This window comes from Solanum dulcamara, chromosome 10, assembly GCF_947179165.1.
Source record: "Solanum dulcamara chromosome 10, daSolDulc1.2, whole genome shotgun sequence".
Classification (NCBI taxonomy): Eukaryota; Viridiplantae; Streptophyta; class Magnoliopsida; order Solanales; family Solanaceae; genus Solanum; species Solanum dulcamara.
Window position 1 is genome coordinate 1,067,874 of NC_077246.1, and position 18,415 is coordinate 1,086,288.

The window sequence follows — 18,415 nt, forward strand, 5'->3', positions numbered from 1 at the left end:
GATATAAACTTTAATAAATATAGAGTACAAAGAAGAAAACGATTAGTAAATAATTTTTATTAGTTGAGAATAGTTTTATTCTTGTTGTGCGGTGATTTTGAACCTATTACTTTTCTTCTTTCTTTTTTTGTTTGAGATTTTTTGCAGTGTGTATAAATGCTTTTTTTGTTGTCTTATTTCAATTTTTTGTTCCCTTCTTATATATAAATAAATTATTGGATCAATAAAAAAAAGGGAAAATCAACGCTTGTATCCCAAAATAAAAACTATTTACAAGGATTACCCCCTTAATTTTATACCCCCTCGTAATTTTAACTGTTAATTCGCGTTTATTGTCTGATTTCATTGGAGTATATATCAACGAAAAATTGAGAACAGTACTCAGCAACTCCCTGATACTATTAGAGTATATATATAACATGCAGTGTTTCGGTGAAAACACTATTTAATTACTGTTTGATACCGTCAAAATATATAGATACTATTAGAGTATACATATGAATACCATTTAAGTATTTATATACTCCGATAGTATCAATGATGAATAAGCAGTGGTTTATTGAATAGAACAAGGGGCAAATGGGTGAATATTTAAGGTCGTGAGTCCAATTCGAATAAATAGTTTGAGTTGAATCCATTTTGAATAAATAGTTTGCCTAATGAATCTAGTTTGTTTAGTTTTCCCATAAAAAAATACAGAAACAAATGTGTGGCCTTTGTCGGATAGTATCACTTGTCTAATAGTTGTCAAAAGTGAGTTTTAATTTCGAAAAATTTATTATCTTTTTCTTATTTTAAAAAAAGGAAAAGTAAGACGGGGATGCATTAATCATAGTTTTAGCATTACGACAAATTCGTGTTAAATGTATAGACAATAAGGATGTTCTAGTCAAAATGAATCCTATTTTGACTAGAAAATCTTTTGCTTTTGTAGATCTAGGAAAATACAATAAATTCTCTTTCCCAAATTTCATCTTCACGATCTATCAAAAATATTATACTTATATAGCGGTGAAACATGAAAGTTAATTAAGAGAAATACTTTTAAAATTTAAATTATGAAAAAACATCCATATAAATTTTAAAAATTAGATAAAAATGGACCAAAAGTAATTGTATTAGCATAACCAAAACATCACGACAAAATGAATGAGATTTCTTTTTTTCTTGACCAAATACAAATATATATATGAAGGGAGAAATATTATTAACGTCGCGACAAAATAAATGAGATTTTTGACCACGTACAAATATATATATATAAATGAAGAATTGCTATAATATTTATTATTATTTTTTAATAAGAACACCTGCGACCGTCATTCTTTAGGTGCACACAAGGTAGATCTCGCTTCACTATAATAGCCCGCAATTTGCACAGAAGATAAATCACAGTAGGCGAATTCGATACGATGAGCTTGATCAGGAAAATACTGCAATCTCGAGACCGTCAACTGAAAAATCACATGTTCAACCAATCCAACAATCTTGGCGAGTCCTCCCGAGTAAGTTGCATTTTTCTTCTTGAACAGTAGATTTTATGAGACATAAATTTAAATTAATTGATTATCATATAATTTATAGAAAAAAAAAGTAAAATATTTTTTTAAATTTTTTTCCCATCACTTTTTATAAAATGAGGTAATTTCATAAGGGTACATAAAACCACCATGTCTATCTTTCCTGCAATCTTCTGTTTTGCAGTATTCTCCCTCTTCTTTGAGGGTTTTTTTTTCTTTTCTTTTTTTCTTTTTTTTCTTTTCAATTTTCTTCATTTCAATCGAAACCCTAATTACCCTTTCAATTTTCTTTATTTATTTTTTATTTTTTTTCTATTTAAATTTTGCATTTTTTTTGTTTGTTGAAGATGATGCAACAGCAAAGGCTGAAACAGCAACATCAAGCCTTGATGCAGCAATCCCTTTATCATCCTGCTCTCTTAGCACCTGCTCCGGTAATTTTTCCATTTTTGCCCTTTCAAAAGTTTTAATTTTTTTTTGTGGGTAATTTCATGTTTTGCTTTACTTGCTATTAGCTACTTAGCATTGTTGTGTTTGTTTTGTGCTTTGGTTATCGCGTTATTTTGTTGTTGTAAATGTTTTTGCTTATGTATGTGTGTTGTTTTTCATTTAACATTATTTTGTTGTTGTTATTCTTTCATTTTTGTATTACCTTTTTCAATTTTTTTTAAAGCTGAGCATCCATCGGAAACAACTTCTCTAGGGTAGGGGTAGGGGTAGGGGTAGGGGTAGGGGTACGTGTAAGTTATGCATACACTCTATCCTTTTGAGACACCACTTGTGGGATTACATTGTGTATGTTGTTGTTGTTTATTTACATATTGAGTCTGTGATTCTGGGTCCTTTTTCTCTGTTTGTTGTTTTGTTTGGCAATTTCTCTTTGTTTATTCTCTCAAAGATTTAATTTTTCCTATTATTCATGTAAGTATTTGTCAGGTTTTGACCTCTTTACATGTATCAGATTTTACATATCCAATGAAGCTACACATGACGTGTTTTCATTTCTGGGTTTTGGTTTATTTGAACATTGAGTTTTGGTTTACAAGTTTGAATATCAAAGTAGCTGCTTGGCATTGTGTTTAAATTGTGGTTATCCATTTGTCTTCTTAGTATGTGATGGATGTGCAAGTCTGAATATCAAGAAGCGACATGCTTTCCATTTCCACTTCTGACTTCTTGAATAGTATGTGTGTTTGAACAATGACAATTTGAGTCTAGTACCTATTTGTTTGTTCGTTTTATTTCATGATTGGGTAAATATTTGGTTCCTGAGGGAAATATGACATATAGGAGAAAATTTCTGAGTTTATCTCATTCCTTACAAGCTTGTAAATGATTAGAACAAGTGAAAGAGGCTGGCCATATAGTGTTTCGTGAAAGACTAGTGCTTTGTAGTACTTCACACAAATTCATTTTGTGTTAAAGGATTTTAATAGCATGCAGGGACATTACTGAGTCTTATGCCTTTGGTTTGTATTATAATTTTATCCATTATTGATGTTTGGCTTTCAAAAAGTTGAGGTGATCATATCTCTGTTTGACATCTGGAGTTTCTATTCTTGTTGAGACAAGTGGGGGATAATCTAGTGGAAAAGTACTTCACCTTCAACCTTGAGGTTGGGGTTTAGGTTCAAGTCATCAAGGGAGCAATGTGAGAAAGCCAGTGTTGACTCCCCGGGATGGGGGATGGGATGGTTTTATCATTTGAAAAGATTTTTTTTAATGTTTTTGAAGTGTAAGACCCACATGATGTTCAAATTTTCCTTTTCTTCTTTGTAGATGTAATTTCATGATTTCCTCAAATAAGTTATTAAAAAATAAATTTTTACGAAATCCTTTGGGTGGGGTATAGTACTAACCGGCTCATTCATATGTCCTTTCTCTCCCCCCTCCCTCCAAATCTTTATGTAATTTGTATATGTGAGTATTTTGTATTTTTACAATGCGCACTGTCATTCTTTTATTGTTCCCTGAATCACTGTTTATAGATTCTTACTCGACTATAACTGGACTGACTATTAGCATTTACTTCCTTTTCATTTTCACTGACATTTTATTACTATTTATTTACAGTTAGAGTCCATCTTGAGTGGAAATCTGCCTCCTGGATTCGATTCAAGTACTTGCAGGAGTGTGTGAGTGCCTTAAACATTTTGTATCTGATAATCATTTCATGTCCCACTTTTTTGCAGTTATAACTTTTAAGATACCTTTCTCGGTCTTTTGGCTAAGATCAAGTGTAGTATCTGTGTTTTTTTTCAGTAAAGCTAACATTTATTCACAAAAAAACTCATCAACAAAAGAAGAGACATGGCTAGGAGGGAATGAGGGTTTTCCTCTCTTCTCTTTTTTGGGTTGTTGGGGTGGTGGGGGTCAGGACATTTTAAAGACTGTAATTAGGAGTATCCTGACCATTTGGCAAGGACTTACTTGCATTGATACAAGACTAACTGGGCAATTTGCCTGTGTTAGCTTATCTTATTCTTCTTGAATTGTCTCGAATTACCTATGGAGTTTGAGGGGTTCACTTTTATCCACATAGTGAATAATTCTGGAATTTAACAAAGAAGGCCCTCTTAATTTCTCAAGTGTAAATGATTTGGGGCACAAAATCTGCCGTAGATGTGAAACATGCTACCAAAGGAAAGAGAGTGACGTTGACTTGCCACTTGACATTGCCCCAAAAGAAGCCGAACACTTGCTTTTTCCCAATTAACATCTCAACTATTGGTGAAGCCTGAAGATGAAATTAGAGCCTGATCATTCAAAAAATTCAATTAAGATGGTTGCTGCTGCTTGGAAATAGAAAATGCCATTCTGGCAGTCTACCCTTATGTGTGACAATCTACTCATTTGTGTATTTTCCATATTGATGCGAGCACCACAGACAAGTTTATAGTTGTTCTTTTATCTATTTCTTCTAGGAATTTTATTTCTCAAGCGAGCTCTTCCGTATACTTACAAGAGGATTGGTATATTATTGAATTCTGATAACCTTTTTGCTTTTGACATGATTGAATGCAGGTATGTTGGAAACATCCACTCACAAGTCACAGAACCACTTCTTCAAGAGGTTTTCTCAAGCACTGGTCCCCTTGAGGGATGCAAGCTCATAAGAAAGGACAAGGTATGGTCATGTTTTACTTACTATATAAGCCATGAGAATCAGTTGAAAAATCTCACCCAACTACAAAATTACAATTGATAACTGTGATAGTTCTTTACCTCATCAAACATGTTAATTTTTTTTTTTTAATTTGGTATGTGTTGTTATTTTATGGTACTTGTGCATTGGAAAAAGTCTAAATTGTGGTGGGAGTTCAAAATTCACGAATCACTTTTGAGCTCTTGTAGATAAAATTATGTCAGTTTGAATGCGTTGTTGGTTTTCTTTTATCGAGTTATTCACAACGATATTGTTGGTCTTATTCCTTGATTTTATGTTTCTGAGTTAAATTGTCTAGCATGAACAAGGCAAATTGGGGAAGGATGTGCAATCTACAAACCAAAACTGACCTAGCTTGACCCCTGTAGCAGTCTTGTATTTCTTTGTGTTGAATCTAGCTCAGAAGATACTTATATATCTTTGTCTAGAATTCATATTGATAACTTGGATTATTGTGCAATACTTTTGAGTACATTTATTTTATTTTAAGTCTGTAACGCTATGAAGCTCTTTGATTTGTTGTATAAGCTGTGCTAAAGGTCACTACAAGTTACTGGATTTTTTGGAATAGTAAAAGTATCTTTAAAACTGTGTAACTTTCCAGATATTTGGTTTTATAATAGATAATCATATTAATCTCCATTAATAGGTGAACATATGGAGTGTTTTCCTGTTGTTAGGCTATTCTTTGCATTAATATTGATATTATTGTGTTCCAATTTATTAATCTTGACAAGTGAGGTATAGCCTAATGCTAAGGACTCCCCCTCTCTAACTATAAAGTTGGATGTTCAAGTCTCCTAGGGAGCAAAGTGGGGAAACATTGTTGTTGGACTGGATATATCACAATTTTTTTTTAAAATTCAAACTTTAATTGTATATTGTTAAGAACATGCATTTTATTGCAATTCAGACAACCCCGTAGAATACTGATTTATACATCTATAAAATCAGTAGTTCATCTCAAGTCTGAAAATGGTTTAAGATTATCCCTTTGTTTGTTGTGTGATTAGTTAGTACGAGATTGATATATGATGATTCTCTTACAACGCAGTCATCCTATGGTTTTGTGGATTACTTTGATCGCCGATCAGCTGCGTTTGCTATTTTGACGCTTAATGGAAGGCACTTGTAAGAGTTTAAACAAAATTTTGACTTCATAGTTCAATATTGTTGCATGGTTTGGCCTAACTTGTAAACCACAGATTTGGACAGCCTATAAAAGTTAACTGGGCGTATGCCAGTGCTCAAAGAGAGGACACATCAAGTACATATCTTATACACCTCCATTTTCGACCCTCTTAATTTTTTATATTATGATTTTAAGAACTAAAACTGTTTCTTCTCACTTGCAGATCATTTTAACATATTTGTGGGCGATCTTAGTCCGGAGGTTACAGATGCCACACTGTTTGCGTGCTTTTCAGTATACACTAGCTGCTCGTACGTTCCACTCTCTGTTTATTTTGTACTATACACGTTTTCCTGGCATTCGTATTCAGAAAATGGATGATAATACTCAGTGCTACATTAATGTTTCTCTTGCAGAGATGCAAGAGTGATGTGGGATCAGAAAACAGGCCGGTCTAGGGGATTTGGGTTTGTTTCCTTTCGTAATCAGCAGGTATTAAGCGAGCTAAATACTATCTTCTGATCCTTTGCTACGATTTCTCATCTTTACCCCCTCCCCCCAAAAAAGTAAAAATAAAAATAAAAGCAATTGTAATGTTTGTTTTGTGCAGGAGGCCCAAAGTGCAATAAATGACTTGAATGGTAAGATCAAATGTTTGGTCTATATCTTGTTTCTCCATTATATTTGTATACCCTGTCTACAATCTCATCAAATTAAGACCTTGGTGTCTGCAGTGAATCTTTTTTACCATCCATATACTTTTGGAAAAATGCAGCTGTGCCTATTTATATTCCTTAAGTTGGTTCAATGGTAGACCTAATATGTTTTTTTTTTTTATAAAGTTATCTGGTATTATAAACAAAGAAGTACACCAATAGTGAACTCCTGTAGTAATTACATCAAAAGTATGGAGGGAAAGTCAAAAGAAACTAAACACCTATTTCCCTCATAAACTATCTAAAAATAGGGTGATGTCCCCCGGATCCTTAGGTACATTGTGGATACACCAAAAATAAAAGGTCACTAGGCAATTCAATTTAATGCTTTGGAATGGGATGCTCTTGTTCTCATAACATCTCTGATTTCTTTCCTTCCATATAGTCCACCAGATGCAGGCAGGGACAATCTTCCATCTCTCCTTGTGTCCTTGTGTCCTGATTGATTTCCATCTCTATTCCAACATGCTAGAGCTTCTGCAGTATTCCTAGGCATGGTTCATCTAATACCCCTCAGGTTAATAAAAAAATTCCATAGTTTCCCAATCACTTTACAGTGTAAAAAAAGATGGTTTATTGTCTTTGTCTCAGATTCACAAAAAAAAAACATCTGGAGCATAACTGTTTTCTCCTTTTCATTAAATTGTCCCGAGTCAAAACAACTTTTCTTGCAACAAGCCCTGTGAAACAGACCACCTTATGTGGTATCTTCCCTTTCTAGATCATCTTCCAAGGCCACATATTCTTGGTTTTGGTTGAAATGTCTAGTAGTTTGTAGGCTGATTTCACCTTGAACCTGGCATCTTTATCCAGCTTCCATGTCAATTTGTCTTCCTCATATGTGAGGTTCTTGGTTTGTTCCAAGATATTGTAGAATTGAATCATTCTCTCTATTTCCCAGTCATTGAGGAACCTTCTAAAGGTCAGGTTCCAGCCTTGTTCATTTCTGACTTCTAGAATTGTAGCCATTTTCTGTTGATTGAGAATGTAGATGTCTGGAAACTATTGTCTCAAAGGTGTTTGTCCCACCCATATATCATTCCGGAACAAGGTTTTCCTCCCATTTCCCACATTGATAGCAGAATTACTCCACATTCTTGGCCACTAATTTCTGATAGTTCTCCATAAACCCACACCATAAGGAATATTGACCTCCTTAGTAGTCCAAAATCCTTCCTTACCATATCCCTTGCAATGATGATTTCCTTCCACAAGCCATGTTCATCTGTTGCTAGTCTCCAAAGCCATTTTAACAGAAGGCTCTTATTGTGGGCTTTTAGATTCTTAATTCCTAAACCTCCCTGTTTTTTGTTGGTTATGCAAGTATCCCATTTGACCTAAGTGAAATTTCTTTCCCCTTCTCCATTACCTTGCCGTAGAAAATTCCTTCTCATGGCATCCAACTTTTCAATGATCTTCCCAGGCATAGGGAAAAGGGACATCATATAAGTTGGCATGGCCTCAAGAACACTGTTGATCAGTGTGACTCTACCATCCAAGGATAAGTATTGACTTTTCCAATTAACCAATTTCTTTTCACATTTTTCCACCACTGAGTTCCATATGCTCAAGGATTTACTCTTTGCTCCCAAAGGCATGCCAAGATAGGTGGTGGGAAGCTCACCTATCTTGCCACCTAGAATGTTTGCCAGTGAACTGATCTCTGGTATTTCATTCACTTGGTAAATAAAACTCTTTCCCCAATTTATATGAAGTTCAGATATTGCTTCAAACAAAATGAAAATAACCCTTAGGTGTTTCAGTTGTTCACACTCTGCATCACAGAACACTAATGTGTCATCAGCATATTGTTAATGGGATATAGACACTCCCAGTGAATCCCCCTCACTCACCTTGAAACCCCTAATTCTGTTGTTTTCTTGAGCAGTCTTCAACATATCACTTAGACCTCCCATAGCTAGGATAAAAAGAAAAGGAGAAAGGGGATCTCCTTGTCTCAATCCTCTCTCAGAGGAAAAGAAACCAGATGGTGCACCATTGATCAAAGCAGAGAACTTCACTGTGGTCATACAAAACCTCATCCATTTTATCCAGGTATTTCCAAACCCCATCCTCCTGAGTGTACTCCACAAATATTCCCAGTTCAAATGATCAAAGCTTTCTCTATATCTAGCTTACAAAGAATTCCTGGGACATTGGATCTGTTTCTCACATCTACACATCATTGGCCACTAGAATGGCATCCATAATTTGCCTACCCTTTATGAAGGCCATTTGTTGGTCATCGACTAACTTTGGCATAACCCTCTTGAGTCTTTCTGTTAGGATCTTTGATATGATTTTGTAGAAGTTCCCAATCAGGCTAATTGGCCTGAAATCTTTCAATTCAGATGCTCCCACTTTCTTGGGGATCAGGGCTATGAAAGTAGCATTAAAACTTCTTTCAAAATAGCCCTGATCATGGAAATTCTGGATGGCAATTACCACTTCCTCCTTAATCACATCCCAACACTGTATGTAAAAGGCCATTGAGAAACCATCAGGGCCTGGGGCCTTGTCCCCTGCACATGAGAACGCACTGTCTTTGATTTCTTGTTCTTCAAATTGACCTTGCAAAGCTATATTATCCTCTTCACTGATCATAAGTTGGAATCTAGAATTGAACTGAGGTCTTTCTGTTTCAGTATATAGTTTCCGGTTGAAACTAATTATTTCATCTTGGATCCCATCTGGTTCAGTAATATTGGCTCCATTTATGGTTACTTTGTCAATGTTGTTGTACCTCATGTGACAGTTAGCAATCCTGTGGAAATATTTTGAATTCCTGTCCCCTTCCTTGAGCCAAAGGTTCCTAGATCTTTGCCTCCAAGCCACTTCCTCCCTCTTGGCAATTTCCTCCAACTCCACTGTCAGTACTGCTCTCAAGTAGGACTTATCATCAGAAAGTGCTCACTGATCTTGAATCAAATCTAGATCAGCTAGTTGGTTGAGAGTACACTGTTTTTTCAAACCAAGGTTTCCATGAAGTGTTTTGCTCCATTCTTTCAGCTTGACTTTCAGTAGTTTTAGCTTGCAAGCTAGTATATAATCTGGTCTTCCCACATAAGTTACAAAACACCTCCATTCCTTAATTCTTTCCTTGAATTCTTGAGTCTGTAGTCACCAGTTCTCAAACTTGAAGTAAGAGGTTGGTTTCTCCCGGTTGCCACATTCCAATAACAAAGGATTATGGTCAAATGTTACTATAGGTAAGATTGATTGCTAATATGTTTTTTTTTTTGAAAATGGTAATGTTGTATTCTTCAGCATTTAAGAATATGCTGGTGACCTTCAGAAAACAGAGGGGAACAAAAGAAAAGAAAAGAAAAAAAATACTTATAAGGATCATAATAATTCCACAATCTGCTCTGTTTCCTCTTAACCTTTCTCTTTACACCAAAAATAAAAAGATACAATACAATTCCATTTAACCTTCTGAATGGAATTGGACATAGCTTCAAAGTTTCTATTGTTTCTTTCTTTCCAAACTGTCCACCAAATGCAATGTGGAATTACTGGCTCTTGCTCCCCCCTCTTCTTATCCAACAACTCAACAAGTCTGCAGTATGCTCGGGCATGGTCCAATTTGTCTTTGTGAGACTAAGGAAGATGGCCCACATTTGTGTTGTAAAGTTGCAATGCAAGAATAGATGCTTATTGGTCTCCTCTGCCTTCCCGCATAATAAACACCAAGATACTATAATCTTTCCTCTTCTCTTCAACACTTCATGTGTCAGGCAAGCCCTTCTAGCAACCAACCATGTAAAGCATTTTATCTTAGCTGGTGCTAAGGTTCTCCATACCTTTCTCCACAAACTTTGCTTAAAGTTGCCTGGTCGGGGGCTTTCCATTTTGTATGCCCTGCTAACAATGAAAGTCCCATTTTTACTATGTTTTCATCTCAAAGAATCAGGAGCATTGGTGGTGCCAGAGAATTTTTCTAATAGCTCTAGCAATTTGGCCACTCTCTCCACTTCCCAGTCATTCACAAACCTTCTGAAGTTCAGATTCCATCCTTGTGCTGTCCAACATTCATTGATATTTGCATCTGGATTACTACATAGTAAGAACAGATCTGGAAAGGATTCTTTTAGAGGGACCTGTTTGTTCTCGCATCTGCCCAAAACTTAGTTCTCCTGCCATCTCCCACTTCAATGTATATATTAGTTTCAAGCTTTTGCCACAAGTTTCTAATAGTTCTCCGGACCCCCACACGTTAGGCATCAACACTAACATTATTACACCAAGGATTGTACTCGACATACTTGGATCTGATGACATCCTTCCATAAGGCTTGCCCCTCTTCATTATATCTCCATAACCACTTCATCAAAAGGCTATTGTTTTGTTTCCTCAAATCTCTAATGCTCATACCCCCTTTGTTTCTGCTGTTCAAGGTTATCTCCCATTTGACTAGGTTATAGCCTTTAATTTCTTTGCATCCATGCCAAAGAAGTCCCTCCTTAATCTGTCCAGTTTCTTCAAAACTTTAGGGGGTAATGGAAATAATGCCATGACATAAGAAGGGAGTCTAGCACTGAATTGATGAGGGTGTGTCTGCCTCTCGGAGACAAATATTGAGCCTTCCATCTGGCTAGTCTCCTTTCTGTTTTCTCTACAATGTCATCCCAAATTTCCATATCCATGTGTTTATTGCCTAAGGACATGCCTTAGTAAACTGTTGGCATATTCTCCACTTTGCATCCCAAAATATCTGCCAGATTCAAAATGTTGGTCACCTCCTTGATTGGAAATAAATTGCTTTTCCCCCAATTCACTTTCAGACCCGAGGCGGCTTCAAAAAACAGTAAGATTGTTTTGATAAATCTTATCTGGTCCTCTTGAGGTTCATAAAAAATGATAGTGTCATCTGCATATAGCAAATGACAAACTTCTTGAACTCGACCACTGCTACCCCTTATTTGAAAACCTTTGATCCATTTGTTTTGTATTGCTATTCTCATCAATCTATCAAAGCCTTTCATTGCCAAGATAAAAAGAAAGGGGGATAAGGGATCACCCTGTCTCAGTCCCCTTTCTGAAGGGAAAAAGCCCACTGGTTCACCATTCACCTGAATAGAAAATCAGACGGTGCTGATGCAAAAATTAATCCACCGCAGCCACTTTTCTCCAAAGCCCATTTGTTTGAGAGTGTTCATCAAGAACTTCCAATTTACATGATCATATGCCTTTTCAATGTCCAGTTTGCACATTACACCAGGCTCAACACCTTTCAATCTTGAATCCACACAATCACTAGCTATAGGTCTATAGTCCTAATATGTGAATTGGAAAAATGCGGTTGTGCCAGTTTCTCGAAAAAATGTGGTTGTGCCTATTTATATACCTTATGTTGGTTTGATGATAGACCTATATGTGAAACCATGGTGAGTGAAGGTGTTAAAAAGGGAGAAGGTAAACCTAAAATCATTTGGAATGAAGTCAAGAAGGGCCTAAAGTTTTCAGGGATCCATGTAGACTAAGCGAGAGATTCAGTTTATGCGATACTCTTTCCTTTTTAGTCGGTCACAAAAAGAATGACACCTTTTTGTATTTAGTAACAATTTAACTTTAAAATGTGTATTTTAACTTAAATGAAATGATATATAGCCACACAATCTATGATTTATCTTAGACCACAAGTTCAAAAGTCGTCTTTTTTTCTTAAACTCCATGCCCAATCAAACAACATTCAAATATTCTCAGCATTAAGGAATACACGGATTGACACTATCTTTCCTTCTAGGAATTTTAATTTCATATGGCTAATAAGTTAGCTTCTTGCTATCTTTGCTTTATCATTTTAGAAGAGTGAATTCTATTAAAGATGCCCCTAGTTTTATTTATTACCTATTGAAACTTGGGGTTCGTTTGGTCTGTGGACAAAGTTATCCCAGGATTATAGTTCTGGGTTTACCTCTCAGGTGGGATGATAAAATAACACTAATTTGAGGTGATATTAGTTACTCCTTCAACCAAACAAAGTATAAATTTAATTTCAAATTTAATCCTGAGATATCCCACCTTATCCCATGAACCAAATGACCCCTAATAGTAATTCTATCGGAACCTCCTGTGGTTTTCTTTCTTTCAGTGTTGCCTAATTGATATTTTTTGCTTATTGTAAACAAAAGGCAAGTGGCTTGGAAGCAGACAAATCCGCTGCAACTGGGCAGCAAAAGGTGCTGGAGCCAGTGATGACATGCAGAGTCCAGATGCCAAGAGCATTGTTGAATTGACAACTGGAACATCAGGTTGGTTATGTTGCATGCTTATTTTGGCTACTACTGCTTTTGTATTCTCCGCATACTATTTTAACTTCTGATGGCTGAGAGTCTGTACTCATTTATATTTTAAACATCTGTATGTTTTCATTGTTTTCTATTTCAATTAGCTGCATATTTCATGCAGGATCTTTGAGTATAGACCAGAGAACGTGCATATGATATGGAATTCCGTGCTATATACATAAATCTTCTATCAAACTAATGTGGGATCGTGAACTATAAATGTGAAATGAAGTGTTTACATATGCTTGGCGGTTGGCCTATCCTTGTTTATTATGGGAACTTGTATTACGAAGATCTTCATGTCATTAATTTTTTCATTTATGTAGATGATGGTCAAGAGAAGGTCAACAAAGACGCTCCAGAAAATAATCCCCAGTACACTTCTGTTTATGTTGGCAACCTTGCTCCAGAAGTAAGTACCATTTGAACCTCCATTTCTTATGAACCTATTATAAGTTGTAGGGATCAGTCACCACTCTTCTGAAATGATACTTGTGGTCTAAAACAAGTCATAATATTTAAATCACATCAGCTCTTTCACCAGCTCAAAGTTGAAGGAATAAAGAAAGTTTGAAATTTGTTGTCTAAAACAAGTCGTAATATTTGTATGGCTATAAATCAACTCATCAAAGGTAAAATGGGAAAATAAGTTAAATTGTTTCCAAGGAATATGACATTCTTTCTGGGTCAGAGTAAAAAGGGAAGTACTAAAATAAATTGGGACAGAGGGAGTATCACTTAACCTTAGTCAGGAGGAATTTATTTGCAATTATTTATAATATCTTGTTATTCTGACTTCCAGTTGTGTTTCAGGTCACTACAGTTGACCTCCATCGTCATTTTCATGCTCTTGGGGCTGGTGTCATTGAAGATGTCCGCATCCAGCGAGACAAAGGTTTTGGTTTTGTAAGATACAGCAGTCATGCTGAAGCAGCTCGAGCTATTCAGTTGGGAAATGCCCGAATCCTTTTTGGGAAACCTGTTAAGGTACTATGTTATACCATGACATGAATTTCTTGGCAGTTAGTCTGTATGGTATGTCTAGCATTTTCTATATCACCCCATGAAAATGCAGAAAAACGATTGTCCCCATTCCTGCTGCACTTTTGATTTTGGCAGTGGGTTGTCATCGAATTTTCTGGAGCACCTTGTGCTTGGTCTTGTTTTGATGTTAGAGTGTAAACCTTTCATCATGTTTTTTTTTGGTAGAAAGTGATTTCCTATGTATCTGTTGATGGTATTTTGCTTTGAAATGAAACTTAGCCTAATGTTTAGGTTGAGAAGCTGCTATGCAAGTGCTTTCCTATTGGTAAATTATGTAATGAACTAGTAGTTGCTGACGTTCCGTTGAAGGCATGGGTAGAAAATCTGAGAATAGTAGTGAATATATGGCTGTGGCGTATATGGTTTTTTGATAGTCGAAAGGGAATCTTAAGTTTCTCTAACCAAAATAGGTAATGGCCAAGTATCCTGTCCTAATCTGCTCCTTGTTTATTTGAAGAATTTTCAGAATCAAATATAGATGAAATTGAAATAATCCTGAAGTGTAATGTCAATTTTCTGTTTCCATCTGCAGTGCTCGTGGGGAAGCAAGCCAACTCCACCAGGAAGCAGCTCCAACCCTCTACCACCTCCTGCTATCGGACAACCCGGTATTTCAGCCATGGATCTTGCAGTGTACGAGAGGCAGCTTGCTTTGGCTAAGATGGCTGGTATGCAGACTCTCATGCATCCCCAGGGACAGCGAATTGGCGGTCCTAGTCAGGCTATGTATGATGGTGGCTACGGAAGCATTGCTTCCCCGCAGCCACCAATGTACTACTAGTTGTTGATTCTCAATAAAGCACATGTTGTTGCTACTTCACTGTGCTATTTTTAGGTTATAGTATCCCTTTCAGGTTCCTTTAATACCTTCAGAATGTATTGGATATGTAGTTTGTATTCTGTTTGAGACTGAAGGTTTTAATTTCTTTTTGCAATACAATAGCACTTTCATTGAGTGAGCAGTTATTTCTTGTCATTTTCGTTGTTTGATACAGATATAGACTTTTTAGAATATTTAGGAAACAAAGGGTGTGTTCAGTACGGAGGAAAATATTTTCTATTTCATGTTTGATTGGTAATATTTTTTGGAAAATATTTTGTGAGTCTTTGTGTAAATATACCGCCGACAAAAGTTTTATCAACTAAAATGAATGCATGTATAGTATATGTAATGTATTGATATTGTATGAGTAGTATATAATCATGTATGTAAGATGGACTCGGTCTAGTAGCTTCTACCATGTCGACGATGATTTTCCACTTAATAAGTGAAGGGGAGAGGGAAGTGAGGCTTAGTGAGCTTTATAAAGCCGACCACTACATTAGCCATTGGCGAAGAAAGCTTGAAGAGCTTTCCATCATTCATTACTAACTCAAGGTCATAGGTCTCCGAGTCAAGGTCATAGGTCTCCGAGTCAGTATAATTATTTGTTAGAGATGTATAAACGCAACAGTTCATATTCCTCGACGAATTGTATTTTATTTTTAATTTTGACCAATTCATATCTTCTCTAAAACAGTTTCAAATTTGGATATAAGTTTCTCTCGATGCTTCAAATTTTTTAATATACTATTCACTTAAAACGAATTTGGTTTTTGAAAATAATGAGTATCATTTAATAGAAGTACTAAAGGACCTTCAAAATTTGAACTTAAAACAAAGTCAGTCACACATATTCTAGATAATTTATGGATTAATACACACAAAAAACTTAAGTAATCCTAAATTCCTATTTTGTGACACATACTCAAAAAAAATTGATGCCCGCCATTAAATGCAATGAGTATCATTTAACAGGTCATCTCTAATGGATGCACAAAACGTGAGCTCAAACGAAGTCGGTCACACATATTTCGAAAATGCAACATCAGCCTTTTGAAAATAATGAATATCATTTAACAGGTCGTCATCAATAAACCCACAAAATTTGAGCTCAAACAAAGAGGGTTACACATATTCCAAAAAAAATTATGGACTAAAAAATACGGAGGAAATGAGATAATCCTAAATTCCAGTTCAGTGGCACATAAACTTCAAAAAAAGCAATGTCTTCTTTTTTTGACAATGAGTATAATTTAATAGATCGTCACCATGGACTCAAATAGAGTCAATCAAATATTTGTGTCAAACAACCAATCAAATATTTTCTAAAAAATTTATGTACAATATACACGAAAAATTGGAAATAATCACGAATTCTTGTTTCGTAACACATACTCCAAACAAAGCGATGTCTGCCTTTTAAAAATAATGAGTATAATTTAATAGATCGTCACAAATGGACCCAAAAATTTAAGCTCAAATAGAGTAGGTCACACATAGTCCTAAAAATTTATATGTTAAGCACACACGAAAAATTGAAATAATTCTGAATTCTAGAAAATTCATGAACTAATACACATAAAAAATCGAGACATGTCTAATTTTATGTTTTGTGACTCATAAGATCCAAAAAAGCAATGTCTGCCTTTCGAAAAAAATGAGTATCATTTAATAGATCATTTCCTACGAACCCATAATATTTGAGCTCAAACCTTATCAGTCACACACATTTTAGAAAATTCATTACCTAATACACATAAAAAAGTAACTTATCTTGATTTCACATTTCGTGACACATAAACTTCAAAAAATGCAACATTTGTCTTTTAAAAACAAGGAATATCATTTAATAAATCGTCACCAATAAATCCATAAAATTTGAGCTTAAACAAAATCCCCTACACACATATTCTAAAATATGCATAAACTAATATACACAAAAAAATTGAGACAATTCTAATACAATTGTTCTATGACTTTATAGAACCAAATGTTTCAACTCTCTACATTTGTTCTATTCATATCATAGTATATTATAATTATTTATATATTATTAAAAGACTTTTTAGTAACGTGGGAACAAAACGTGACTATTGTAAAGTCTTCTTAGCTAATAGATATTTTATTTCCATTTATTTATAAATAATAATAATATTACTACTTTCCAGGAAACATGTAAGTCCACCCCCTTACCTAACATTTGTCTACCCACTTCCTTATGTCTTTCTTCTAACCACGTTTTTTTTTTAATATATAGACTCTAGTTATAATTCTCCATTATTCGGTATTTATTGACTCGATTAATTTAAATATTTCTCCTCTAATAAGATTATGAGTCAATTATTTGTTTGATCTTTTGTTTGTTTTTAACTGATCCGGTCAATTAAAAATAAAGTTTATATTTTCTAAAATAAAAATAAAATTTATGAATATTCTACACTTTATATATATTATTGTTATTGTTCGAATTTAAAATTTTTAATTAAGAATGAACGATCGTTTATCTATCCATTCATTTTGCGTTTATTCATTCTTTGTCCGTGTTTTATTTTTCAAAACCGCGTGGTTGATAACGACGGTGGATTTTACTCTTGTTTTATTCCTTTTTCCCTTTTTATTTTTTTCTTTGAAGTGGGGTAATAGTGGAACTTCCAATTATTAAAAAATAAAAAATCACGAGTAAGGGGTGGTGGTGGTAGGAGACATAGGTGGAGTCAGAATTTTCGTTAAAAAAGTTTAAAATTTGAATAAGTAGACATACGAATTAGTCAAAGGGAGTTTGATATCTACTATATATATATATATAATTTTTTTAATCATATATAGTATAATTTTCTAGCAAAGGAGGTTCGGATGGTGGGGTGGGGTAGGGTGGTGGAGTTAGGATTTTGATTAAGGCGGTTCATAATCCGAAGAAATAGATACACAAACTAATCGAAGGGGGTTCAACATCTACTATATATACATAAAAAATTAATTTAACCATGTATAAATAGTTCTGTCGAAGGAGGTTGAACCCCCTAACCCACGAGGTGGCTCCGCTGGAATGGGGTGGTTGGGGTGGGGGTGGGGAATTAAAGAAGATGAAGGGGAAGATTTGGTCAAATTTGAGGGGAGATTAGTTTTATGATCATTTTCTTCTATCCAAATAGCAATAGAAAATCATTTCCTCCCTAAGTTATGTAGAGTAAAATATTTCAATAGTATAGTTAGGTATGGGTGAGATTCTATTCCATTCTTTATCGAAAAATTATTTTGTTTTAATGAGACTAGAATTCGTAGTTTTTTAGGTTAGGATCTCAAAGAGTAACATTCTTGCATATCTTTTTTAATACATGTACATTGTTGAATCTAGACATAATGAAATTTTTTAGCTTAGCGACCAAGGCGATTCAAATTGTGGGCTAACTCAGGAGAGGGTCGATTGAGCCTTTTTTTTAATCAATCTTCGACCGTTCGGTGTAGTTATTGATGCAAATTATAAAGAGTTTTGGTCTCAAATTAAATTAGAGCGTCATTTCATTCTCTTAACGGAAATGAGTGCATTAATTGAATGAAGAAAAGCCACACCAAATTCTGACTATAAATTAGGCAGTGTAAACATGATTAGAGTTTGGCCAAAGTGGAACAAAGCAAAATGTGCAAAATTTTCTGAAATTATGTATTAGGTCAATTATTGGAGGCCAACAATATGGTCATACCAAATCAATTATACAGTATAACA

General features: G+C 34.9%; 1 protein-coding gene and 1 pseudogene across 1 annotated transcript; both read left to right on the forward strand.

The window, feature by feature from the left end:
* The first annotated feature begins 1,668 nt into the window (after window positions 1–1,668).
* Window positions 1,669–14,827, forward strand: LOC129870272 (oligouridylate-binding protein 1). The gene is made up of 12 exons (XM_055944994.1): window positions 1,669–1,954; window positions 3,594–3,655; window positions 4,545–4,647; window positions 5,741–5,817; window positions 5,892–5,953; window positions 6,042–6,129; window positions 6,235–6,310; window positions 6,429–6,459; window positions 12,669–12,788; window positions 13,151–13,236; window positions 13,638–13,811; window positions 14,401–14,827. Exons 1-12 carry the CDS (start codon window positions 1,868–1,870, stop codon window positions 14,647–14,649), a joined length of 1,215 nt encoding a protein of 404 aa, XP_055800969.1. The 5' UTR covers window positions 1,669–1,867; the 3' UTR covers window positions 14,650–14,827.
* LOC129871831 (U2 spliceosomal RNA) lies at window positions 3,727–3,814 on the forward strand (annotated as a pseudogene).
* Window positions 14,828–18,415: the final 3,588 nt, after the last annotated feature.

What these genes read in the sequence shown, in the direction of transcription:
- LOC129870272 (XM_055944994.1), top strand. Translation starts at nt 1,868, where the DNA reads ATGATGCAACAGCAAAGGCTGAAACAGCAACATCAAGCCTTGATGCAG. An exon ending in CTCTCTTAGCACCTGCTCCG is followed by an intron (nt 1,955 to 3,593) that starts GTAATTTTTCCA and finishes ATTTATTTACAG; the next exon opens with TTAGAGTCCATCTTGAGTGG. An exon ending in ATTGACAACTGGAACATCAG is followed by an intron (nt 12,789 to 13,150) that starts GTTGGTTATGTT and finishes TCATTTATGTAG; the next exon opens with ATGATGGTCAAGAGAAGGTC.